General features: G+C 45.6%; 1 protein-coding gene across 3 annotated transcripts in view; it reads right to left on the bottom strand.

The window, feature by feature from the left end:
- Positions 1 to 27,124, bottom strand: part of Plxna4 (plexin A4) — a 433,053-nt gene that overhangs the window by 337,310 nt on the left and 68,619 nt on the right. For all 3 annotated transcript variants that reach the window (XM_013510647.1, XM_005377545.2, XM_005377544.2), the window contains exon 2: positions 17,694 to 18,961. In XM_013510647.1, the coding sequence (XP_013366101.1) occupies positions 17,694 to 18,878 (1,185 nt within the window). In that variant the 5' untranslated portion in view covers positions 18,879 to 18,961. The remainder of the gene's footprint in view (positions 1 to 17,693; positions 18,962 to 27,124) is intronic.

Below are 27,124 nucleotides of genomic sequence, written 5' to 3'. Positions count from 1 at the left end.
CTGTTCACCAGATTCCATTGCTTTCTGGCCATACGTATTCCAACCCTTCCAAGGCACCGTCTTGGTGGCTTTGATTGCCCATTGTCACTGTCACCTGGGAAAGCAATGAGCCAACACCTGACAATCATGGGCTCCAGACAGCTCGGCTCAGGCACAGGCAGAAAGTGGTCTTCACATCTGCACTGCCCTGTAGAGCAAACATCCAGTGAGGACTCAAAAGAGTAAAATTAAGACCAACTGCATGAATGTGAATCACAGGATCACAGCAAAAGCCAAGTTTGGACAACTGGCTAAGGAAAGGAAAAACCTCCACTCATCAGCTTATGAGCAGCCATTCATGAGTCCACTGTCAGGCTCCCTATCTGTTAGAGCACAGCAACAAGGGACAGTCTTAGCTTTGTCATGAATTCACTAGCAATTCCCAAAGTGCCATTTGTGGAACCCAAGGATGCTCCACATAAAAGTGCTTTGAGTAAACGCGTGGAAAGCATCCTACTCTCTCTAGGAGAACCATATTGGAAAGCCTTTTTAAGAAGAAATATGTTTAAATTTCTCTAAGTCTTCCCCAAACATTTCATTGCAAAATCATTATTGACCAGAATACCTGTCAGCATTCTCTAAAGAGACTGCTCTGGAGATATCCAGTGAGGCATCCAGTGGGAACCCCACTCGCAGGAGTCAGGAGCCAGCAGGGAAAGCTTTTGGGCCAGTTCTTTAGAATGTCTTCACTGGGTCTCCCCCTTCTCCACACCAGGTCTCCAGCTCCCAATGTAATAGATCTCCGAGGAAAAGAGGGGTCCCTGCCAGGTTCTGTAAACTGGGGAGTGTGCAGACCCCATGGTGACTAGTGAGGTGCCTCTGGTGCTCCTTACCAAGGAGACAGGCCTAATTGAGACCTTCCTGGAAATCCTGTGTGGCCTCAGAAGAGTTACTGTGTCTTCCTGTGCTTTTATTTTCCACTCTATAAAGATGAAGGAAACAATCCCTGCTTTTTGATGGGCTACCATAAAGCCTATTGAACTCAGGCCTGTAAACATCTTTGGATCTGTTGGAGAAAGGAGTGAAATAAAATACAAGGTGTCACATTTTTAAAGGCTTCAATCCAGCCAAAGCAACAGGCATCTGGAGAACAGCAGGCAGGCTCTTGCCAACATAGCTGTGTGAAAGTGGCCAACTAAGCTCTCCAGGGTCTGGGCCTCCTCTGCTCCCTTCCAGAAAGGGAGGAGGGCGGGCATCATCCAACTCAGGGAAGGGAATGTGCTGAGCTTCAAAAGCTTTCTCTAACACCCTCCCCCTTGCTACTTCCCATAGTAGAACAGTCTTGGTGCATAGAGGGTAAGGGTGGGCAGCGTGGGTAGGCAGGCCGCATGCAGAGCAGATGTCTGCTCCTTGCCTTTGATAGCCTCTGGCTTCTCCTACATCATCTGGCCCAACAGCCTAGACCACATGTAACTCTCACTTCTCCCACTAAGAAGAACCACAGGAGTTAAGTTTAGAAGGGAGCTTTCGAAGTCTAGTCTGATGTTTATCATTCATCCTATAATGAGATCCTGGGGAAGGAGATGAGTGGTAGAAAGGAATGGGATGAATAGAAGGCAAGAAGAGAGGATACAAGTTAGGGAAGGTGATGCCCATTTCTTGCTGGATGTAATGGAAGCATCCTACCCGCTGTCACCATGGCCGCCTAGGGTGCCAGAAATCTTCATGGCCCTTGAATGTTGGCTGCTTTCAGCTTACAAAAAATCTACACTCCTACATTTCTGGGGCCTAGCCTATGCTTCAGGACCTCTGCCATCAGCCAACTTTCTACTTTATCCAGGTGACCCATTTCCCAAGTAGCTGAGGCAGAATAATTGTCTACTCTACAAAAAGGGAAAGTGAGGCAGGGAGGAGCACTCCATATCCCAAAGTCCCACACTCCCTCTCACACACACCCACTCCTCACTAACCTGGGTGTGGCCAGCAGTCTCAGCCCCCTGAATTGCATTTTTTTTAATTCCCAACACAATTTTTCCCTTTGGTTGGTCAAAGCAAGCAAATCAACAGCTACGTACAAAAAGACAGCATAGATTTGGGCAACTGCATCATTAAATCATGCTTGTTCTGAGGCAAAATGTCAGTGACCTGTGGGTCCCTTTCCACATAGCACCTCATGCAGCCAGAGTTTGGCTGAGGGATGTTTGCATCCTTCCTTGCAGACCATTTTCAGCTCATGCAGCTCCCTACCAGTGGCTATCAGAAGGCAGGGGCTTGGCCTTCTCACCTGTACCATAACAGTCACCTGGCTCCTTGCCTACCCTCACTTGTCAGTGGGCTTGAATGAGGCAAAAGACACAGCTGAGGCTCATAAAATAGCACCCAGGACAATGACATCTTTCTTCCCAAGGTTCCCATGGCTGTTTCTCTTTCCCAATGAGGCCACAGGAAATGAGGATGTGATCAAGGCATATGACTGAGCTCAACCCAGGACCACATGAATGCTGAGGTCCCCCCATTGTGGCAGGATGTGGCTTTATTCTTCATTTCCTCAAAGCTCGGGCGATGGGGCTAGGAGTGGTGGAAACATATCACAGGACAGGTTTGCATGGCAGCTCAGGTGTTCCCTAGCTGTCAAAGAGCAAACCAGGGCTATGGTGATGACTGGGTGAGGCAACTGGTGAAGAAGCACCTATGAGCAGGAAGCACTTCAGCAATGGAAGACACTGTATGTATGCTGATTCTTAGTGGAAATCCTGCCCAGACTAGAGGAAGAGTAGCTGCAGTGGGTGGTCCTAGCTTGCTGTCTGAGCTGCAGCTACAGGTCATAAAAGTGTAAGAAGAGGAACAGGAAGGATCCCAGGGCTCACAGATCCAGCAGGCGGAGGGAGAGAAGATGCTGGGGCCACCAGGCTTATTAATAAAAGGCTCAACAGGTAAGGGGTGGTATGGATTCCTGAGCACTCTGGGTGATGGGGGAGTGTTTTCCCTGGTTCCACCAGAACCTTCTCCTGGATCTCATTAACAGCAAGATGAAAGCCATAGCCAGAGGAGCCAGGACTGGACTTGGTTGTAATCAGAAGCTCAGCTGCATAGGCCTATGGTTAGGCTCCCCTCTAGCTACTTCACAAATATCATGGCCACCATCATTATGATTGTTAATTAGAGAACAACTCCAAGGAAAACACCTAAGGGCCTATCACATGGGAAAAAATGGGGTGACCAGCTGGCCAACCCTGTCCACAGACCTGCTGGGTCCCTTCTCCCATCAAGAGGATATTGTATCTCCTTTCCACTTTCCCAAAGTCCTCGGGGAATGCATGGCAGTGAGATAAATTAAGAGAGGTGATCCACTATACTCCAGGGACTGTGAGTTTAAGAATGGAGATCATCTTTGTATGTGCTTTTACTTAGTGCCCAATTCATAGTAGGTTAAGAAACATATGATGGATAGATCGATGGATGGATAGATGGATGGATGGATGGATGGATGGATGGATGGACGGACGGATGAATGGACCAATGGATGGACAGATGGCTAGAATGAAGGATGGATGGCTAGATAAAATGTGGGTTTCACAGTGGCTAACCGCAGAACTAGATTTGAATCCTACTCCTGTTACTTACCTTCTGTTACCTTTAGAAAATCACTTAACCTTTCTACTCTTTAGTTTATCACCTATAGAGTGAGGATTACAAAAATAGTACATACTCCTTAGTGCCGTGGCAAAGATTAAATAATTTAATGCATCTAGAACAGTATCCACCACATAGTAAATGCTATGAGAATGTTCGACTTTATTATTGTCTGTCACTATTAGAAAAGTTAGATAAATTCTGTGAGTCTTGGCATCTGAGGAAATCCATGGCATCCACCTCAAAGGTATTATCAAAATTGAGGTGTTGATGTCAAGGTGAAACCGTAAAGGGGATGCTTCTTAAAGATCAGTCAGAATGCGGTAGATGAAGAAACAGAAGAGCAGTCATTTGGATCTACAAGATAGAGCAAATTCAAATCTGGGAGCCCCACCCCATGCCCCCTCACTCCATCAGAAAGCCTGGAGCTGACCAGAGCACTTTCATCTTCACATCTCTCCAGGCAAAAGGCGGAGGTTCAGGAAGTCCGACCTCCAGCCCGTGGTGGGCCTTTTGTCAGCAAGAGCACTACTGAGCAGAACCCCCAGCAGGACCTGAGTGCCAAGGGACCATGCACAGCCTCCCCATGGCTGGCTGAGCAGCAGCAGCCTGGTGAGGTGGTGCAGGGAGCTGGAGCTGACACTCCGAATTACAATCTAATAGCTTACGGCGCTTCCCTTGCGCACCGCAGCAAAGGTTACCGTGCAATTACGTGTCGCTACATACAAATGACAGAGCAGTTACGGTTACTTTACCAATTACAGGGAAATTGCTCCCACTCTGCAGAGAGACTGGCACTCTGAAAAGCTCTATCACTCCACAGAAAGAAGATTTTAAATACTGCCTGTGTCCTTCCTCCAGCAGTGTCCCCAGGCTTGGGGGCAAAGCAGCCGTCCAAGGAGGCCAGAAGTGTCTGGTGGTGTCTATGGAGACTCCCTGAGAAGAGCTAGAGGAGCGGGCAGACTTGGGAGCTGGATAACTCCCCTGATATCTCTCAGCATCACCTTCCAAACCCAGACCCCAATATCAAGCTCTTAAGGAAATATCCATTACCTTGACCACCATGCTAATCTATCTTGAAGACCACAGAGGATGAGGTGGGGTTGGTGTCTGACCCTGAAATCACCCTGAGCCCAGCTAGTACAGCCTCTGCTCTATTCCTCACACACCTCCCTGAACATGTGGTGCTGTTTTAGCTGCATCCCTTGGTTGCACCACCTTTGCAGAAACCCCACGGAGCCCTTATTATGGGAAGGTCAGAACTGCGCCAGAGCTCAGTGGTGCAAAGGCAGTGCTAACGAGGCACAGGTCAGCAGGTCCATGCCCCTGTGGGCCAATTAGCTGAGCTCTGGGACACAGGCTCTTCCATAGCTACAGGCGGGCCCTCTTACCCTAGGCATCCAGTGTTTACCAATATTCTAAACTGACCCCAAAAAGCAGACCAGGTGCCTCAGTAGGAGGGATGGATACAGGCAAGTGTTACACCCATGCATGCTCCTGCCTGGCTGCTCTGGGCCCTGGGATGGAAAACACTAAGTCAGACCTGGTCTTCTCCTTGCTCTGCAAGGAGCTCTTAGAAGCAAAAAGAAGCCTCTTAAGCCCTGGGAGAAAACCAGTCCCCTACCTTTTCTGAGTGAGAAAGTGTTAACCAGCCTCATGCATGGAGACCTAAGCAGTCCCCACCTTCCCCTGAAACTGGACCATCAGCCCTCCCACTCAGTAAACTGGGAAAAAAGTATCAGAGATCAGCCCAAGCTCATCCACTGTGGATCATCCAGGCCTTCAGTGGGGCCTTTTCCAATCAAACTTTGGCTCCCTTAGTGCAATGGAACTCTTTACTTTCAAAAGTAGACTGAGGCACTAAATAGAAACAATGCTTTTTATAGATCTTCACTTACTAATCTGCTTCAGAGGGTTTATTAAGGATCAAGCACTAGGACAGGCTCCAAAGATAAAGGTACAAAAGTTGGTTTCTGCCCAAAGAATTACCCCTTTCCTCCTGGGGGAGACAGACCCAAGCTGTGACAAAATTCAGTTTTGTATCTGGTGGAGAACTGAGGGTGAGACCACCAACTGTCTAGGGGAACAGGCAAGACCTCCTAGAAGGAGTGGATTTGGACTCAACTCCAAGCTTTCTGTGTTAGGGTACAGCACACAAACCATCTTTCATATAGCATGCTATTCCAGGGAAGAAAATAACTCAAGATCATATATGACAACCCTACTTCATAGGAGAGGAAATCAAGGCCTGAAAAGTGAAGTGCTTCTCCCTATCAGGTTATAAGGAAAAAACAACCCAAAATTCTCAGCCTAGGAGGAATAAGTTTATCTTAAGCAGTAGCCTCTTCTGGGGATGCTAGAGGGCAGGCTCAGAGCGGGAATCTTCTAGGCTTGTAGAAAGCAAAACACAGCACAGGACAGAAGCTCTGTCTTTCACCATCTCCAAATCCTGGACACAACCACCTTTTTCTCCCAAAGAGGCCCTGGGCCAATCATCAAAACTTGGGGTTCTTCCTTTCTTGGGTCCACCTGTCCCAAAGAAATGAGAGCTCAAGTTATGAAGGAAAATACAAGCTAAAAGAAAAAGAGAAGCTGGGCATGGTCCTCTACTCATGATATGTCTACTTCATTGGATTAAGAAATGCCTAGCAGATTCCTAGAGCACACTTGGGGGTGTGGCTGGGTGAGTCGTGGAGATGTGATCTTTGGGTCTATTTACGGCCACCTGCCTAGTACTCTCTCCACCGTTCACTACCCTGCTTCCTGGCTGCCATGAACTGAGCAGCTTTGCTCCACCATTCTTTTCCACCATTATGTTCCTGCTTTGGAGCCAGCCAACCACGGAATGAATTCCTTGAAATTGTGAACCAAATTATACCATTCTTTCTTTAATTTGTGGGTGTTGGCTATTACGTCTCAGCCACAAGAAAGATAACTAATGCACCACAGTAGTGCATGCCTGTAATCCCAGCACTCAGGAAGGCTGAGGCAGGAGGATCCCAAGTTCAAATACATCCTGAGCAACTTAGTAACATAGTGAGTAAGGCTGGGTAAAATACACCCAGATCATAACTTACACTCCTTGCAATAGAATTTAACCTCACTCACACTGGGTGAGACTCTCTCAAAAAAAATTTTTTTAAGAGTTAAGGATGTAGTTCAGTGTGAGGCTCTTGGTCCAACCCTCAGTACTACAAGAAGAAGGAGGAGGATGAGGAGAAAAAAGAGGAGGGAGGAGAAAAGAGGAGAAGATGAAGAGAAAATAAAGATAGAAGAAATGGAGGGTGAGAAAGGAAATCCATGAGTTGTCTGCTAATGTGGACAGAAAAAAAGATCTTCGGATTCTTCATACTCAGCAGCCTTAAATTTCTTTCCATTAATTACACCTACACACACACACACACACACACACACACACACACACACACACACACAGCAAGAGCTGACCACAGCACAGCAGGCCTTCACTGGAATCAGGGGAATCAGTGAATTACATATATGGGATTTCTTTTTAAAGGAGATATTGATCAGCTAAGCGGCAATAGCTCATGTCTAAATACAGGCTTCAGTTGTAAAGTTCTGCTGTACAGGCAGATAATGATCACCCACTTATTGGGAATCATATCTCAAAAATTGCCCCTGACCCCTAGGTGTTCATAAATGCAGCAGGGCCCGACAGACCAAATGCACATTTAAGACCATGAGCTGACTCTGTGCTCTCCCCTCTACCTCCACAGAAGTGGAGGTGAGCCAAGTGAACCCCCAGGGGTAGAACATCTCTGGGAGGCTCTAATAAGCCCAAGATTACTTCATCATGAAGGCTGTTACCCTACAAAATATTCCCATATACTTGACAGATCATTTCTGTAACAAAGAACAAAGGTTTTTTTTATTTGTAAAGATGAACAAAAACACATTAACAAACAAACTGATATAAACAAAACAACACCCAGACAATAGAAGCAATACAGAGTTTCAGACAAGGTGATAGAAAATTGACAATAGATATTGTATTACATATTGTTATCTTCAAATAGGTTACTCAGTTAAAAAAATATAGCCATTTAAGATTGATCGAACAATTAAACATTAACTGTTCCTTTCAATAAAGCAACAGAAGTCAGTAGTACAACTCTCTCAGTTATCCTCTGTGTGTGTATGTGTGTGTATATATATATGTAATATATATATATACATATTTTTCCCTTCTTTCTTTTTCCTCTTTCCCCTTATCCCAGTTGTTCCCTCCCTTTGAACAGTTTCTTTCCCTTTCACAATATCTATTATACCTTACAGATTTTATTTACTCTTTCAGGTTCCTACACTAGTGAGACAATAGGGTATTTACACATGTGGGTCTGATTTATTTCACTTATGAGTATGAACTCTAGTTGCATCCATTTACCTATGAAATTCTCAAGTTTGTCTTTCTTTATAGTTGAGTAATATTCCATTATGTAAAAATACAACATCTTTTTTATCCATTCCTCAGTTGATGGGCATCTGGGTTGCTTCCACGATTTAGCTATTACAAATTGAGCAGCTATAAACATGGGTGCACATATATCACTGTGGTATAATGTTTGTAGTTCTTCTGGAAAAATACCCAAAAGGGAAATAGCTGCGTTGAATGGGATCTCTAGTCCTAGTTTACTGAGGAATCTCCAGACTGATTTCCACAGGGGTTGCACCAGTCTATACTCCCATCAATGGTGGAGTAGGGTTCCTATTTCTCTACAGCCTCTGCAGCATTTGTTATTGGTTGATTTCTTAATGCTATCCATTCTTACTGGGGTGAGATGAAATCTCAATGTTGTTTTAATTTGCATTTCCTGAATGACTAATGATGTTGAATATTTTTTCATGTATTTATTTGCCATTTGTATTTCTTCATGTGAGAGATATGTATTCATCTCAGATGCCCATTTTTGGACTGGGTCTTTAAATTGGGGGGTGCTGGTAGTTTTAGTTCTTTACATCTTCTAGATAGAAGTCCTTGTAACAAAGAACAAAGTTTTAAAAGCCTAATTCTTTAGTCCTCTGACTGCTTTACTGTTTTGCACAATCTTTCTTTTCTCTTTCATGATTCCTAACCCTCTCCCAAAGGTCTGCTCTATGCCCATGCCAACCCTACAGGGTTGAACTCTAGAAAACAAACCAGGGAAGTGCTGCTACAGGTGAAGGTTTCCCCAGTGCTCAGGCTGTGAGCATAGACATGGGAAGCGGAATGTGAGAATATGGCCTTCTCCACTTAGTTACTAATGCATAATCTCAGAGTGATTCTTTATTGTGTCTTTTTCAGTGAGATTGTAAGGAAAATGAATGTGTACACAGAAAGGGAGGCAGAGCCAACAGCCACAGCCACAATAACCTAGTTAGACAAATATGTTATTGAAGGGGCTTCATGAAAAATGTCTCAGGGTTGGAAAAACAACAAATTGCAGGCAAGGTTCTCAAGAACCCAGAGCCTGGCATCCAAGCATCTCCAAAAGGAGGGGAGAGAACCAAAACTCAAGATAGAAGGTCCCTGTGTTTTAGGAGTACTATGGGAGTCAGGGGAAATTTCTGATGCAGATGTTTGTTGGGTTAATTAATGCACCTAGTTACCTATGGAAAAAGGAAAACCATGGATAAAGGCAATGCTTGTTTTTATACTCATTTTGAAAAATTTGTTTTATTTTTGGGACCAAGTATGGCCCAATGCCACTAGATATCTAAGGGGACTTTCCCTCATCATGATAACAAGCTAGTCTTTTAATAGGGAACAAAGGCCACTAATTTGAGCTGTATTCCCAGGAGAGGGGCATTAATCCAGGCACACTTTCTGAAAGCTGGGCTGTGGCCCACTGTGAGCTTTAGAAATGCACCCCTCACAGGGGTTTGGCTAAGCAGAGGAGTCAAAGAGCAACTCGATCAGAAGCCTGGGCGTTGGACCTATGACTTTTTCCTCCTTAGTTCAGCTGCTGAGAGTCCTGTGTTCCTCCCTCTGACCAGCAGCCAGGGCCATGGCACAATGACCTGGGGGATTGTCTGGACAGGCCAGATCTATGGGCCAGCTTGGCAAGAGGACTAGGACTCTGAAAACAGCAACCCCTCTCAGGCCTAGTCCAGTAGCTCAGACTGAATCCCTGTAAACCCCAGGGAGGCTTCCCAGCCAGTGTTCAGTACCAAGCCAAACCCACCAGGTGCTACCTCTCCCCTCTTGTACCTTAGTACCTGACACCTCAGCAGCTGCCTGTTGAGCAGATAAATCCCACAGTGCCAGCCCATCAATCCCTAGTTCCCTCTCCCTCCCAGAATCTACAGCAGACAGCCTTAGCTGCCACTAGTACTGTAATTGAAGCGAGAAGCGCCATGATGATTAAGTTTGTGTGTTTTCTGGCGGGCACAGGGAAGCAGAGGCTCGGCTCACCAGGCTGAATTATGGGGTAGGTCATTCCCTTGTTAGTGGGAGTAAATTTTATTAGCCCCACTCTTGCTGCCACCGATCTTCCTCTGTTGCTCCTCGGGTCCATATGTGAGTCTGGGTAATGTTGCTGCATGCAGGATAAATCAGCTGAAACAATCACATTATATTTTGGAATACGGGCAGAGACACACTAATGACAGTGAGGAGGTTGTGGATTTTCTTCTCTCCACCGATCCCAGTTCATGTACGTGGACAGCATGTGGGAAAGGTAAGCAGGAGGAAAGATGTAAATAGAGAGGCCAATGGTGAAAAGCTCCCTCAGTATTTTCTTCTTTCCACTAACTTTGCTAATGCAAAGAAACAAGCTCATCGTGCTGACGTGTGGTCATTCCCTTTAGCCTTGCAGAAGCTAAGGGACTCCTGAGAATAACAGCAGGAAGGGTGTGCCTCAGAATGCATCTCCTCTTTCAAAAGTATTAGCTTAGCACTCCTAACCTGTGCTGTGTACAGAAGGCAGGTGACAGGAGGCACATCGCAAGGCCTGGGATACTGATTCTGAACTGAACATATTGATATAACATAACATAGCATAACATAATATAATGTACAACCTAAAGCTCTCAAAAGCAGATATTGGTGGAGAAAACAATCTACCAATGAAATCCCAGCAATATTATCATGTCCCTTCCTGTCCCGTTGAGTGGAAAGGTGGACATATAGGATGGTGCTATGAAAATGTTTGTGCCATACAAATCCTGGGTGTTCTTTGTTACTGTTAATGTTAATATAATTCTCTTTGTACTTTTAAAGGCATGTGGTTTTATCAGCTCCTTCTGAAAATGAAATGGGTGCATCAGAGCAAAAGGACAGATGCTCATCAGCCCCATTTTGTCTCACAGGCTGGCACTGGCTAGGACCAAAGAGGCAGACTCTCAAACTAATATTCTGGCCAAGATACTGCCCTCTGCAAGTGAGGAGAATTGAGGGAAAGGCCTAGAAAGCCATATCTGGGCTGGTGAACAGGACTGGTCCATGTGCGGATGGACAAGAAGCTCAATTTCCCATCAGGGCTGGGCTGCAGCATACAGTATGAGGCGTGTAGGTGCACGTGTGAGAGGAATCTCACTGTATCTGCTGCTGAGTGTAGTGTGTGGGCGTGAGGGAGAACGAGTCACAGAAAGAGGGAGAGAGAGAGGGGCCGGGAGATGATAATGCTCAGGGAGTGAGTATGAGTGATTAAAGAGAGACTGTAAGGGGGAAAAGCAGACAGCAGCAGATAGACATCACTGAGCGGGGAGACAGACACCTGAGGAAGTGAGTCAGCCATTAAGAACAGAGCAAAGGCGTGTGTGCATGTGGGTGTGGGTACAGGTGTGCACACTTCTTTGCCAGGCGCATAAAGTGATGTCTTGGTATATCGAGGCCCTGCATCTTAATTCCTTGCTCAGGAAGCTCTGTGTTAAAGTCTCTTGGCAGCTGCCTGTGTTAAAATTCAGTATTAGGATTCCTGTGTCCTGCACTCTCCCTGCTGACCCACTGGCCTCCGGGGTGGGCATCCTGGGAGAACATGTCCCAGCTAGGAGGCCAACTCAGAGCCCCCCAACTCCTAGATCCAACACACCAGTCAGGGCTCCGTCACCTGAACCCCCAAATCACCACACATTCATTGCAAGCCCTGCTGGCTGAAAAGATCATGAGGTGAGTAGGTCTTGCCCCTGAATAGCTGGGACACGAAGCATGGCAAGAGGAGAGAAGGAAGACTTGATCTTATCAAGACTGGGGTTGCCAGATGATCGGTACCCAAATGCTAAAAACAGACCTTGAAATATGAGTCAAGGACCCTGAGAGGAAAGGTTGGCCAGTGGAAAAGAGATTGTGCTGCATGTGCCACTGTGTGAGTGTGCTGTAAGGTATGTGTGTTTAGGGGGCCACAGCCTGTCGCAAGAGCAGTGAAGGATAGGGGAAGGGAAGGGGATGAGGGGGGTGGAGCCCAGTAGAAAGAGCAAACCTTGCCTAGTAGCAAGGTAATCGTAAACAACAGGAAACAAGCCCATCTAGTCAGAGCTGTGCTTCCTGCTGACAGGGAAAAGAAAACACCCAAGCAGACTGCAGAAACAGCCCTGGGACCTGGAACAGCTGCCGAGCCATTCCGGATGCTCCCTTTCATGCAGTTGCAGGATCTCAGGCGCCAGGCAGCCCTGAGTGACCATCCAGGCTGGGACATGGGGCCAGCCTGAGTCCACAGGATGACCCCATATGCTCCCCAGGATTGTGACTGACAAGCAGTAAGTTATACAGTGCATAGGATGGGGCTGGTCTTTGTACCCAGAGATTCATGATGCTGGGGAATGGAAATGACACTTTAGGTGAAAATACAAAGCTAAGTCTTTTGTGCCTCTGTGACCTTTATCAGACCAGATAAACCTGGCAGATAAACCTGGAAGTCAGAGAGGATTCCTGGAAGTCAGTGCAGCTGTGGTTCCCCCAGAGACCTCCAGAAACACGGAAGCTTCTCTAGGCTACAGCGCCAGGGCAATCCCACTGGAACCTAGCATCTAGGGTCTAGGATTACAAGTGCCTTTCAATACACAGAGAGTCCTTGCACCAACAATTGACCATCCAGACAACTACCACTAGTACACCACTGAGAAATGACACAGGGAAGGTGCCATGGTGGGAATCGATGCACAGTAGGTTCCAGCCTACTGGTTACAGGGTGCTGAAGGAAGGACTTGACATTTCTGCCCTCCACCTCCCAGCGGGAGAGCCCACCTGCTCTTTCTGCTGTCATGCAGAAAAGGAAAGGTGATAAAGATCCTCAAAAACCAGCAAGTAAAAGGCCTACAAATGCCTAAGTGTTATCATCAGACAGTCTGGTGGCCACCACGGCTCCCATTACTGGGACCTGATTCATGTGACACATGGGAGGAGGCCTGACACATGGGGCATGGTTCAGCACCACAGAACCAAATTTTCTAATTCAAGATCACTCTAAAGTCAAATTTGAAGGGGCAATGAAGACACTGACTTGGACTCATCTCAGTGCCATACCCTCTATCCAGGTTATCAGCTGTACAGCTCACACCACCTGGCTCTTGCTCCCACTTCTTAATTGGTCTGAAACTTAGGAAGACTCAAGTGAAAAGACGGCTGGCAACTCCCAGGGCCACAGCCTTTGCTGCCATCAGAAGGTCATAATGATGGGCACTATGGGCAGACAGATGCTATGCCATGATCTTCACATCCACCAACAGGGAGTCCATTGCCAAGCATATTTCCAGAACCCATCATGCTTCACAGTTCATTAGCTCACTTAGAGACAGAAGGCTAGTGTTCAGTGAGGTGTCCCCAAAAGGCTGAAGGCAGGGATAGCCACACCCCAGAGACTCCTGGACACTAGGCACTTGGCCCATGGAAGACAAAGACCTTGGTTGACAATGGCACACTGGCCAGCAGACTGTCCCACTCCAGGTCAGGAATGTTAGGTGCCATAAAAGGGATGGGAGCTGTCATCTTGGCCTGTACAGGGCCTCAGCACATGCCAAAAACTATTGTGTGGGCCTCTCAGTCCTACAGCCATACAATACCTTCTGTGCAAACAGAAGGTATGAGGAAATCTGCACAGCAGCCTTCACAAAGAGGCAGAGAGAGAGAGAGAGAGAGATGCCCTGGTGCTGAGCTACAGAAACACTAAGTCACTGTCATCAACTACCCACTTGGATGTCCTCCAGCACATTAACTTCAGGTGAGTCTTTAGCTCTCTGAGTCCTAGGACAAATTAGCACTCCTGAAAGATCCTTCAAGGGCTCTCTTTGTGCCTGGGCCCTTGTGAGATCCTTAGAGAAATTTCCAGACACTAGAGCATTCGTTCCTAGATTTTCCCTCTTCATTCAGGCTAGAAAAAGCAAAGCAGAGGAACAGAATGGCCCAGAAGGCAAAAGTAGAGCTGCTCCCATCCCCACAAACACCAGAAAGTACCCGGGATGCTCCATAGCCTCCACACCCAATCATGGCTTGGAGGTTTGCACTTGCAGTGTGCATTTACGGTGAGAGCAGCACATTCCCATGAGGAGGCCGCGCCTGGCCAGCCAGCCTCACCTCTAATGTGAGCACGACCATCCTTTCCTGGCTCCCCTGGAGCAGAAACACAAATACCCTCTCTGGTGGTTGTGGTCAGCAGGCTCTGGCCTCATGGCCCAACTTGATTCCCCAACCAAGTGCTTCATGGAAGCCCCAAGCACAGTAACCTGAGTCCCACAGGACTCTTCTCTCCTCAGACAGCCCTTTTCCCACTGAGCACAGCCATCCCTGCATGGGATGCCAGGGCCTGGTAAGGTTAGACAAGAGGTCTATGGCTCATGCTGCTCCTAGCTCTAACTTCTGGAGGTCTGAGGTCCCAGGAAAATGGAAGGGTCCACAAAAGCCTGGCAAGTACTCTGGGATGAGCATTCCAATTTAAAGAATTAGGACAAAGAGCACAATAAAAATTCATCATTGGTCATATCCCCTCTTTAAGCTCACCAAGTTGTAACTATAATAAGATCTGTAAGGGTATCCCACCCTACAAAACATAACCCTGAAACTCAACTTCCTGGGCTTTACCCTCCACCATTTTCCTACAGCAGATACATCACAGGACAGCAGCCATCTAGAATGTAATCCCTACTACACAGGCCTCAAGGGAGTCCCAGACTCAGAGGCAAGAGAGAACTCATCTTGTCCATCCTCTGCCTGTACAAAGAAAGGAAAAAATAAAAAAGAAACCAGCCCAAGAGCCTTGTGAATGGGATGGGGGAAAGCTGGGCTTCAAAACCCTGCAGACTCCATGGGCTGCTCAGGAGCCTGGCCTGGCTGATGTCAGTGTTGCGTGACACCCATGTGATCTGAGCTAAGTCCAGATGAATTGTAACAGAGGGCCAAAGCAAAGTAACCCAGGTATCAGGCAAATCAAAGGGAACTGATACTGTGCATGAAAAGCCAGCCTGGCCTTTTTTAGCCTGGCTGAGGAGACAGCTCCAGCCCTGTGCAGAGTTTCTAGCTTCCTCCTTTCTACTCTCTGCCCTGAACTTGCCTCTAACTTGAAAGAGCTAATTAAAGCCCAAAGAAAAATCAAAAGCTTGTTATCTGGCTCCATTACTCCCGGTCCTGGCATTAGTCTGTCTTGCAAAGCTGTGTTCCCTCTGTTCTCTCCAAGGCTACCATGTGGTGCGAGGACCTGCAGTGCTGCAGACTTCCACGATGAACTTGGCTTTTTGTATTGTAGCAGGGAGCAAGGGCAGGACAAACACCTGCCCATGGCAGTCAGATAAATCCCTGCAGATGTTTTTGCTCCCAAAAGCATAGCCTAAAAGACAGAGTTTGAGCAAGTTTTCTACAGAAAAGTATCAGAGATTGCCAACTCCTCTGATCTCAAAAGAACTAGTTGTTTAGTGAGTTCAGCATAAATTTACCATTTTCTAATATAGGATGCATGTGTGCACAGTTGCAGGGGTATTTAATGCATATATGCAAGTATATACATATATACATGTGTGGTGTGTATATGTGCACACGTGTGTGCCCCATAGGAAGGGGCGGCTTTTCCTCAAGTGCTGACTGTGCCATGCACTCACAAGATGTGTGACCTGGGGCAAATCATTCACCTTGTTGTGTCTCAGGGAGTTCAAATGGAAAATGAAGGTTTAAACCAGTGTTGTTTTGAGTGTCTGTGCCCTCTTAAATGCAGGTTGCAATTTAATTGCTATCATAACAGTATTGAGAGGCAGTACATGCAAGAGGTGATTAGGCCATAAAGGCTATGCCCTCCTGAGTGGATCAATTCTGTTATGATGAGAATGGGGCAAGGACAAGTTCAGGCACCTCTTGTTTTTCCGCTCCCCTTCTCTTAGCACTTCACCGTGTGATAACCTCTATCATGTTAAGATGAAGGAAGAAGGTCCTCACCAGATACAAAACCTTTGATCTCAGACTATCCAGACATCAGGACTATGTGAAATAAATTTCTGCTCATTTGTTTGTTTGTTTTTTTTTCCGGTACCTGGAATCAAACTCAGGACCTTGCACTTGCCAGGCAGGCACTGTGCCGCTGAGCTAAATCCCCAGCCCCTCTGCTCATTATAAATTGTCCACTGTCACTGAGCTGTCTGGATCCTCTCCATACCAACATTCGGATGCATCTTCCCATGACCTGTGTTTGAGTGTGTAACATACACAAACCAGCCTGTCACTGACTGTCTTCATTTGACAGCAGTGTATGGTCCTCCAAAGCCATAACCCTATCTCAGACCCTCTTGAGAAGATCAATCACTACCCCAAAAGGCTCCAGGTGGCATTCCCAAACGTTAAGTTGCAAGTTAGGACTTAACAGATGGCAGAGTTCCCTAAATTTTTTTGCCTGGCTTTTATTTATCCATCTGTGGCTTCCCTGTTTAGCCCATGGGACCTCTTCCATTAGGGATCTCCTGGATTTTAAGACCTCCAAGGAGGAATGGGATCTTTTCATTTCAGCCCAGACACCTAGGATCCTTGCCCACCAGAAGCAGCTTGAGTCTACATGTCAAGCACAGTGACAAACTTCTGTAAGTGTTTTCTCTTCCCTCTTCATTACCCCCACCCCAAATCTCAATGCCAGAGGAATGGTCTCATTTTTCCTTTCTTATCCTCTAGTCAAGAGATCACAAGATAGACTGCAAACTAGAGTGATAATTTTGAAAAGAAAAAATGGAAAGAACTGTACCGAGAGCATCGAAGATGCCAACAGCTGGGCCTTCTAAGTGACGTGAGGAATGACCGTGGGAAGTAGAGCGGTACACTTTGAAAGATGAATAGATGTTAAGCCCAGAAAGGCAGATATTCTTCACACTGCATCACAGGTGAGCAGGGTTAGGGAGGCAGGGGGTTCATACATTCTAGCTGAGGTCACCCTGCAAGATGTCTGTCTGTCCCTCAGGCCCTTAGGCCATGAGAAAGCCCCTGAAATCAAGGTGAAGGACATCCACTGCAGCAGCGCAGGACGCTCCCCCTTCTGAGTTCCTACAGCACTTTTGCCACCTGGGGTTGCTCTCTGGCTGCTTCTGGACTTTGTGATACTTCTTTTCCATGCACACAAAAGATGCTTAATAAACATAGCTCACCTCCTATCTCTTTTCTGCTCTCAATCTGCCATTTTCTAAAGATTAAAAAAAAAGCCAAAAATATAAGTCTCCTGAAATCCCACATCCATCCCAAATGCAGAATGACTTCTCTCTCCACTCTTCCATAGCTTTATTCTAAGCTCCCAGGAAAGTTAGAACCTCCCAGGTTTGGAACATGAGAAAGGTAAGCACACGTCTTGGGCGATGGCAAAATGAAGTCATAAGCTTGGCTATGTCTGGTGCCTAGGACATCGATTACCCACACTCCCAATGTGCCCAGCACTCCCTCTCATTACCAGTGAGCCAATATGCAACAGAGAACAGTACACCAATGGGAAATGGACATTTCAGCTCCAGCTCTGATTCTATGCACTCAGGATGCTTGAGCTGTGATGGTCTGAGGCCATTGAGACATAAAATGGGGTGTACTCATCCCATCTACAAAAAGGGAAGGATGATACGCACCCACGGAGGTTGCAAGGTCATAGTACTCATCGTCCACAACCCACCATCCCAGCCACAGGGCCTCCCCAACTCACCGCACTGCTGCAGGGGATGTCCTTCACCTTGAGCCAGGCCAGGTCCAGCGTGCCCTCGCCTCGGTAGCAAGACTGTAACCGTTCCTTAATGCGGTCATTGATCTGCTTTAAAATGAAGATACATAGGGCTGATTCATCCAGAGACTTCATTTTTCGCTTCTGGCCCTTTGAGAAGACAGTGTAGAGAAGGTCATCATCTGGATGGACACCCAGGGTCCGGCCAAGCACAGCACCAGCTTTGGACAGGTAGGCAGCCTGCAGTAAGCGGTACTCCACCCCACTGCGCTCACAGCCAATGGGTACCTCCACGTAGGAGTTGAAGGCCGTATCCTCCTTGCAAAGTCTCACAAGCTTGGATGTATACACCTGTTCCTTTGTTGTGGAGCCTGGGGGAGAGACCATCTCAGGCTGCAGGGTCAAAAAGTAGACAAAGTTGCCACTGCTGAAACCATAGACATAGTAGATATCAAAGTCAGGGATGACCGTGAAGGTGTCTGAAGGGATCTTAATCATTGAGGCCACGAACTCATCATGGAAGACATAAGCAAACATGCCATCTGCCTCAGAGTTTTTGGTCAACTTCCGACTAGAGATGGTAGGAAAATACTCAGGCTTTCCATCCACTGCTGTGGCAATGAAGAGTTTGTCATCCAAGTTGCTGTAGGAAACGATCACCCCGAAAACTGAGCCACTCTCATTAACCCCTGACAGGTAGTGCTCCTTCTTGTGAAAGGGCTCCCCCAACTTGAAGAGATCCTCCAGCCTCAAGAGCTTGCAGATGCCCTGGTACAGGCTCCCACACGCAATCAGCCTGTTCTCCTTGTAGTCTATGAGGAGCATCTTGTTGACATTGTTGGTGCTGGTCAGGGGCTCATTGCAGGTCTGAACAATGCGAGGTGGGTAGCACTTGGGGTTGTCATCATCTGGCCCTGTCTGGTGGGTCACCAAGACCTTCAGGTCACTGGAGAGCTTGTAAATCCGGTTGACAGCCCCCAAGTAAATGTGCCCTGTCCTCTCATCCACCACCAGGTGATTGAAGCCCTCAGTGGGCTCCCCCCGGAATGTGACAAAAGACCGCTTCTGGGACAGTGAGGGTGGCTGTCGGGGGAGCAGAGTGGAGGAGCCCATCCCCACCATGAGCAGGTGGGAGAGCAGGCAAGTCCAGTTCCAAGGCATGGCTTTCATTTCAGAGGTGGGTCCTCACAGCTCAGCAGCACTCGGACACAGCTGTCCCCTCGGAGGGCCAGGATTCAACAGGGCAATCTCCCCTAGTGGAGAAAGAAAAGACTGAGATGTGGGGGAACCAGGGCAGGGCTCTATGGCTTTCCACAGTCTAGCTGGCTGGACTCAGAATATTCTGAATACAAGGTACAGAAATGCCTCTGGGAAAGCTAAGGGCCAAGGACGAGGCCCCACCGTGGGTATGTGAGACAGTTACAGCCATCTGGTAGCAGGCCCAGGAGGAGACTTTAGTAATAATAGTACTGGTGATAATAGTAATGATGGTCATAATGATGATGATGATAATGACCATCATCACGATAATAGTGATGGTGATGGTGATGACGGTGATGATGAAAAGAAACAGTGTGTGCCTACCAAGTGTGACACTGTATAGGTCATTGTCCTGCACTTTCTGCAGACCATCTCATTTCACCCTAGCAGGTGCTTTGGTTCTAGGTACCTTCCATTTGCCCCTCCATATCCACAGCCCAAACTTCCCTGGGCCAGAAGTGCTGTCCCCCATGGGCCCTACCCCACTGGGCTCCCTGCTCTTGAGCTTAGGTAGGTACCACCAGCAGGCAGCATCAGCAGAAGCTGAAGAGTAAGGAGACCACTGGCTGGAAGTCTCTTGCAATGCTGGCCAAGGCAGGCCTCTCTGCACTGCTTGTCTGTCCCCAGGTTCTGTAAATGATCTTCTGCAGGGCCCCATCTGGCGCTAGAGGTAGTAGCAAGGCCTTCATTGATACTGAGCCCAAATGCAGCACTGCCCCTGAAGGGACCACATTTTTTATCAAGAGCCTTTTTATTAACCTTTGCTCAAACTTGAACATATTTACTTCCTGCTAGAACCCTGAGTAGTGACCTTGGATGTGCCTATTGTTTCATTCCCACTTTATAACTAAGGAAGGCAGGCTTGAGGAAGTTATGCAATTTTCCCAGCTGAAAGTGGCAGAGATGCCCTCAAACCCAGGTATAACATCCATACTGGGTCCTCATTCTTAACTCTAAACTGTCTCAGTTGACCTTGACCTTGCAAGAGTGAGGCTGCACAGTGCCTCCTGTTTTCCATACCTAAAGCTGAATCTTTTATTCTGGGGTTTCCATTGCAGCTGCTGCCTCTAGTCCTGTGTCTAGACCTACTTCAAGAGGACTTTTCCTTTGCACCTCCTCTGCTGGGTGGCATAGTGAAGCCAGATTAAAAACCCACATCCTTCCATTCCTTCCCACTGCGGTAGCAACCAGGTCCTCTGGGTACACTGTCCAGCTCCAAGCCCTGCAGTCATTTTAAAATGGCAGATCCTGGCTGCTTCCCATAATTCAGACTCCTCTGAGAGGTTTTCATTAAAGGGGGAGAAAAAATGCCTTATGATGACAATGCTCAAGTAGATGGATGGATGGATGGGTGGATGGATGGATGGATGGATGGATAGATAGATAGATCGCTCCTTGCAAAACAAAACCACTGTCCATCCTAATGGTCTCCTTCATTTCTATTCAGGATGCTTTCTGCATGTGTTCCCAGTGGACAGCTTCATATATCTTCCAGTTTTGGAAGATATCAGGGCAGGAATTGCTAATGTCTTATTGGGAGCTTCTCAGCTGTGTGAAATTTCTCTTCTCCCCAAACTCCTCAAAATGAAGTAATAGGACAAAGTAGATCACAAGTAACAGAAAATCTCCCTAGCAAGGACAAGGCACAAGGTTAGCTGGACACCCAGAAAAGAAAAAAGAAAAAAGAAACACTGAACTCCATATCCCCAGATTATGAACTGGGGATAATCTTTTATCCCCAGAATAAAAGATTCAGCTTTATGAACTCCATGAACCCACATGTTCTGTCTTTCTCACCAGTGTCCACAGCACCAAACCTTGCTACTACCTCAGTCAAAATCCTAATGAACAATATAGATCTTTTCACACAGACATAAAGAAGATGGGGGACAGCACCTTTAGGTTGACTCCTACTACCAACAGGAGTCAGGCAGACTGAGGGCCTTCATTCATTCACCCATGTGACAAATACTTGCTCAGAGTATACATAACACATAGAAGACACTACAGCACCAAATATGGGGCCCTCAAAGAACTCATGGTCAAGTCAGAAAGAAGTCATTAGAACCTAATTTAATGCACGTGGTGAGATGGTATGACACATATGACAGACTGTTCTGAAGGTTCATGAGGGAAAGACGCCTCCTATCTTGGGATGAGGGGCCAAGGAGCAGGCTGTGGGGAGCCTTGGGGTAGAATTTGAGCTGAACCATGCATGACACTGAGGAGGACATGCAGAGCTGGAAGGGAAAGGCCGTCTTGTGGGGGTTCCACGTGACAAACTGGCATAGCAATGCAGGGTGTAGACAAAGAGTTACACCTAGAGAACACAGGTCACAAAACAATCAGGTAGAAGACATGGCCGTAAACAGCAAGCCGTAAGGCTTATCACAATGTCACTGGAAAGGTGAGGCTAAAATTCATAGAGCTAAAGAAAGAATGTGAATGTTCAAGGGAATAGCAAACATTCCCAGTGAGGATTCACTATGCTTCTGTCTATGCAGTTTGTATCTTTGGTGAAGGATTTTGAACCCAAGGATCTATGAACTCCATGAACCCACATGTTCTGTCTTTCTCAGCAGTGTCCACAGCACCAAGGCTTTGTCCAGCATCTCTCAACAACCATTTCCTGACTGGCAAAAAGAGGGCCCAGAAGCCAGGAAGCATAACAATATTTGTGCAGGATTTACTATACCCCAGAGCCTAGATGAATGCTGTCACATAGATTAACTCACACGATCACCACAAGTGTTTTCTACAGGCAAGATGACTCTCCCTATTTTTCAGGTAAGGAAATTCTTTAATTCTGCAAAGACACAGGGGAATAAGTGGCAGAGTTAGGGATGCAGCACAGGTTTGTACTACTGAAAAATCCATGTGCATCCTAGCAATACACAATTCCAGAAGCCAGAATATAGAGCACTTGGAAGCCGTTTTTAATTCATGTGAGTTCCAAGTATAGAAATTGCAGGACATCCCCTACCAACACCAGGAGAAAATGGGAGCCCCTCTGATCCCCAGAGCTCTGCCTGGTAGGTGACACCTGTCAGCGGGCACTACTATGTACCTCTGCAAACACTTGACACAGGGCCTCTGTCTGGCACAAAGCAAGTCCTTAATAAGTGATAGTAGGTGGTGTTGTTATTGTTAATGAGATTGAAATAGGATTAGAGAGATGAAGATTATGATAATGGGATGGCACCTGCTGGGTACTTCTCCGTACAAGTGATAAGGAGTCAAAAAAAAATCCCCTTGAATTTCTTGTACAAATCCAAATATTAGAAGGGATTCTAGAATGTTTTTCATCTGAAACAGATAATCCAGTTTAATGTTTCCCAATCCCTGATTTTAGAGACAAGGAAGGTGATATCCAGAGAGATCAAATGAACTCACAGCATGTCACAAAGTGTGTTCACGATAAAGAGGAGGGAAAGCTCAGGTTTCTGAATCCCAGGCCAGTGCTCTTTCCACCACATGTGGCCTCTCCTCTGACTTTATCTAAACCCACTCCAGCATCTGCTCCCTGGCCTTTGTCCGAAAGCAACTGCTCTTTGGGCACCATATGCTCTGCTGGCTAACACAGCTCCTAAAACAGCTCTGCCAAGAACTGAATTCCAGCAGGGATGGTAATCCTCATTCCAGACAGGCAGATGCAGGTCGAGCTCAGCCACCCACCCTTCTCAGCAGTCTCTGTGTGGGAATGTGCCATGCAATGGAGAAAGTGTGCCTGCTACCTTACTATACACACTCACAGACCACAGCCAATCAACAGTTCTCTAGTTTGCATGAGGCGTGACAACAAAGCCTGTAATTACGAATTTACTGAACAGAAAGGTGCCATACTCATTCTCTATTTTCTATTAGGCACTGAAATGAGACACAATTATGCATCTCAAATTTTCATCACCCTCATGTGGGGATGGTGCAATTACTGTGTCCAGAGGGGAGGGAGACTGACAGAAACAATGCCATTTGATAGGATAACCAGTCTTGCATTTTCCACCCCCAGGAAAAGGGTTGATTAGGAAACAAACAATGGAGAAACAGGAAAAGAAAGGAAGAAAAAAAACATGTGGGCTTCTGCCCACAAACGTGGTCCCCAGGTGGCCTCCTACCCCAGCTCAGGACCCACAGATAGGCACAGCCAACAGTTCCCTGCTATCCAGGCCCAGGTAAGGCTGCTCCTACCTGCTAAAACTGAAGCTTCCAAAGGAATGTCCTCTCTAGGACATCAACACTTGTAAGCGGTCACCTCAACCTAAGAATCCTCCAACCCAAATTTGTATACTTTTATCACTTCTATCCCAAATTTTCATTTAAATAATTTCAAAGTAAACCCTTGGAGACAACATTCAGCCCAACTTTCATCCTTACAGGTAAGCAGTGGGATGGAGTCACCCTAAGATTACCCAGGAAGACACTGAACCAGATAGGGGAGAAAAGTAACCAGAGGACAGGAGACCCAAAAGACTCTATAAAACCCAAACACATAACACTTTTCCCTTCTTTAAAATTATATTTTAATACTGAGTGGTCTCAGGGGAGAAGGGACTCATTTTTAGAAGCAGATAATTTTGATTAAAGCAATTGGGACTGTTTTCGTTTTATATGGCAAGTTTTGAAGAGCTCAAACTAATTTTCATGAAATAGTACCACCCTCTTAGATTCCTGAGTGGCAGAAAGAAAGTTATTATACAGCCATTTAAAAAGCAATTACCAGATTTCTGGGAAGATGGCAGAATGGTGAACAGCAGAAAAATAGCCTCTCTGATATTTGGAAGCCAGATGCTGGAATATAGCAACATGAGGAAGAGAAGGAGGAGGAAAGTGAGTCCCTAGGACCCAGCAAGGATCTGAAGCAAGAATTGGAGTCCACAGGGAGAGTGAAGAGAGGAACCACAATGCAGAGGAGGAAGGTGGCAAGTGGCACTTTCTCCCTGAGCCTGGCTTGTGGTGTGTGAGAAGTGGCTTGAACCTGCAGTTGCACACTGACTACTGGCAACCCCAGAGGCCCCCACAGAGAAACACACCACTAGGAAAGAACAGTGGATGCTGTGGACTACAGTAGCTGGTGGGCTATTTAGGTTCAGATATCCCCCAGGAGAGGGTGATAGGCCAGTCACCATTTTAGAAAGAGGCAAGTTGAACTCAGAAATCAAAGCAGCTGCAGGTTGGCTCCATCTAGCAGCTCCCAGTGTCAGGGTAAGGTGTAGCTGAGCTCAAGCTAGCAGGAGGTAAGGGAGGTGAGCTCAAGTTAGACACTTGGAGTGTCTCGGGCTGAACAACTCAGGTCCCAGCCTCACAGCCAGAAATCAGAAGCAGCCTGAATCTTAGTGAACTAAATGCCCAGGTTTTTTGGTATTATCTACCACCATCATAATTCTACTATCAGCCTGCTGGGTCAATCAACACAGATCTGGGCTGTATCTGTTCCCTCTGTCTACCAGTGACATCAGATATGTGCCCTTAAGTGGAATCTTTTTTCTTCTTTTCTTTGATTTTTCATTTATTTTATTTTTAATTTTTTTCTCTTTTTCATGATTGTTTATTCTTGTTTTTATACAAATGTGAACACTGTTTCTAGTTTTATGTTGTTGTTTTGTTCTGTTTTTATTTCTGTTTCATTCCTCTTTCTTTCCCTCCTGTCTTTTTCATCAGTCCCAAAGCTTTCATAATTTTCCTTTATACTCAACCTTGCTTCTAATATCTTTCTCTTTGTCTATTTGTCTATTTTTCCCCTCACCTATTTTAAATTTTGTCCCCTAAGGGTAAAATTGTCATATTGAGGGGATATTTACTATATACAATTTTCTGGTTTGTTTTAGATTTTGTTATATAACTACAAATCTTGTTCAAACAGTTAAAGGTGACAAATTAATAGTGACTATAGTTTGTCATTTTCTAGACTGAGTTTGGTGCTATTCTTATTGCAGACTGTACTGCTTTAACCAGAGTGACATAATTGTTCTAATCAGTTGTTCTTGTATACCAAGACTGAGACTGTGTGAGGGTCAAAAGCAATATTAAAGGCCAGTGCCAACGAACCAAAGGATAGGCCAAATAGGCAGCAACTTCTCATCCCCAATAAATTGAAGAGGTAGGATCTCACAACAGACTCAAAACCAGAAAGCCAGCTACACCAGGAAGATATCTCTGAAAAGTAATCATTTCCTAAGACTTCTAAATACTAGCAATAGATGCCATAAACAATTTACAAGCAGCAATGCAGGAATTAAACTTTAAAAAACACAGAAAATAAGAAGACATGGAAGCAAGATATACCCCCAGACTTCCAAATGGCCAAAGGCAAACCCAAGGAGCAGTGAGATGGAATAATTTGAAAGCCACCCACCTGACTCTGAAGTGGTAACAGTGGAAGTAACAAAGGCGATAAATGAGGCTCTAGAAAAAAATCAAATCAGAAATAATTTCTCAGATAACTTAAGAGATGATGACTATAATTGTTGGGGGCCACAAATTATAAGTTGAGTCTAGAGGATATCTGAGGCTGTCCTTATCCTGCCCAGGGAGCCAGACTAGAATGCTGAAACTCTCCACACTCTCCTGGTCACAGATGAAGCCCTATACCTAGTGATGCTGTGGCACTCATGGGACAAGATAAGACCTGTTGAGGATGACAAGGATCCTTAAAGCAATGTAGTAGCAGTAATAAAATTTTCTCTTAGGGGAAAAAATAACAGTTTCTTTATTGACCCCTGTCTCATGCTTGTAAGAATGCTTTGTTCTTTTACTAGCCAACATAATTGACGTTACTGTTCCTATAATTACTCACTATCCTTCCCCATTCCTAATAAAGATCATGGCAAGCTGGAGTGTCTTTGTCTTTGCCCATCCTGAGGCACTGACCTCCAAGACCCCTGTTATGAATTACTATATTGTTTCTGTCTGTTATTTTATTCTTTGCTATACTTCTCATACAGGTAGTCATGTCTGACTACCTTTGCCAGGTTGCCAGCAAAGGTCATGATTAGTGAATCCAGACTAGATACAGATAAAACATAGAAAAGCTTAGGAAAAGTATGGAAACCACGAATTCCCAACATGGGAAAGAAAAGGAATTCAAGAAACAGATTCAATCAGATATCTAGGACACTAAAAATTCTATTGAAAGTACACATAGCAGAATGAAACAATGTGAGGGTAGAATCTCAGATCTAGAAGACACAGTTGCAGTTAATGACCATGAAAAAGAAAGATTTCTTAAAAATACCAAGACACCATGAAAAATCAATCCAACAGCTGCTAGATGATGCAAAGAAGAATAACATAAGATTGATCAGAGTCAATGAAAAAGCAGGAGATAGCACAAATGGTATAAAAAACTTGGTCACAGAAGTAATGGCAGAAAACTTCTCAAGCATGGAAAAAGAATTTGACATATAAAAAAGTGAGGAATATAGAACTCCAATTAGCCATGATCAAACAAATCTACCCTAAGGCATATGATAGTCAAGATTCCAGAAATTCAACACAAGAACAGAATATTAAAAGCTGTTAGAGAAAAGAAACAAATCTCCTAGAAAGAAAAACACTATCAGAATTACAGCAGACTTCTCAACATAAACTCTTGAGAGAAGGAGAGCTTGAAGTGAAGTACTTCAACCCAAAAAGAAAACAACTTCTATTCCAGGTTGATATACCCCACAAAACTATCTTTCAAAACTGATGGAGAAATAAGATATTTCCATGACAAAGAACACCTCAAGAAATTCATGACCCCCAAACCAAAACTGCAAAATGTCCTGAAGGATATTCTAGAAAGAGATAACAAAGACTACAACTCCATCATCTCCAACAGAATCAGAGAGAAAAGGAAAGGAACCAGCAACAGGAAGCAACATGACAAAGATAAATTAATACATACTAGCTATACCCATCAATGTAAGTGATCTTGATTCACTAATCAAGAACTTATGAGATGTAATAAAAGCAGTCCTATGGGGAAAATTTATAGCAGTGCACTCCCACATCAGAAAAACAGAATAAGCTCAAATAAACAACCTAATATTTAACATCTAGCTCCAAAAAAAGAAGAGCAAGTCAAGCTGAAAGTTTGTACAAGGGAGAAAATTATAAAATTTTAAATTATAAAAGATCAGAAAATTATAAAGATCAGAGCAGAAATTAATGCAACT

Source organism: Chinchilla lanigera, unplaced genomic scaffold (assembly GCF_000276665.1).
Source record: "Chinchilla lanigera isolate Chin_1 unplaced genomic scaffold, ChiLan1.0 scaffold00009, whole genome shotgun sequence".
NCBI lineage: Eukaryota > Metazoa > Chordata > Mammalia > Rodentia > Chinchillidae > Chinchilla > Chinchilla lanigera.
Note: the sequence above shows the minus strand (reverse complement) of the source record. Positions and strands in the feature narration are given on the sequence as shown.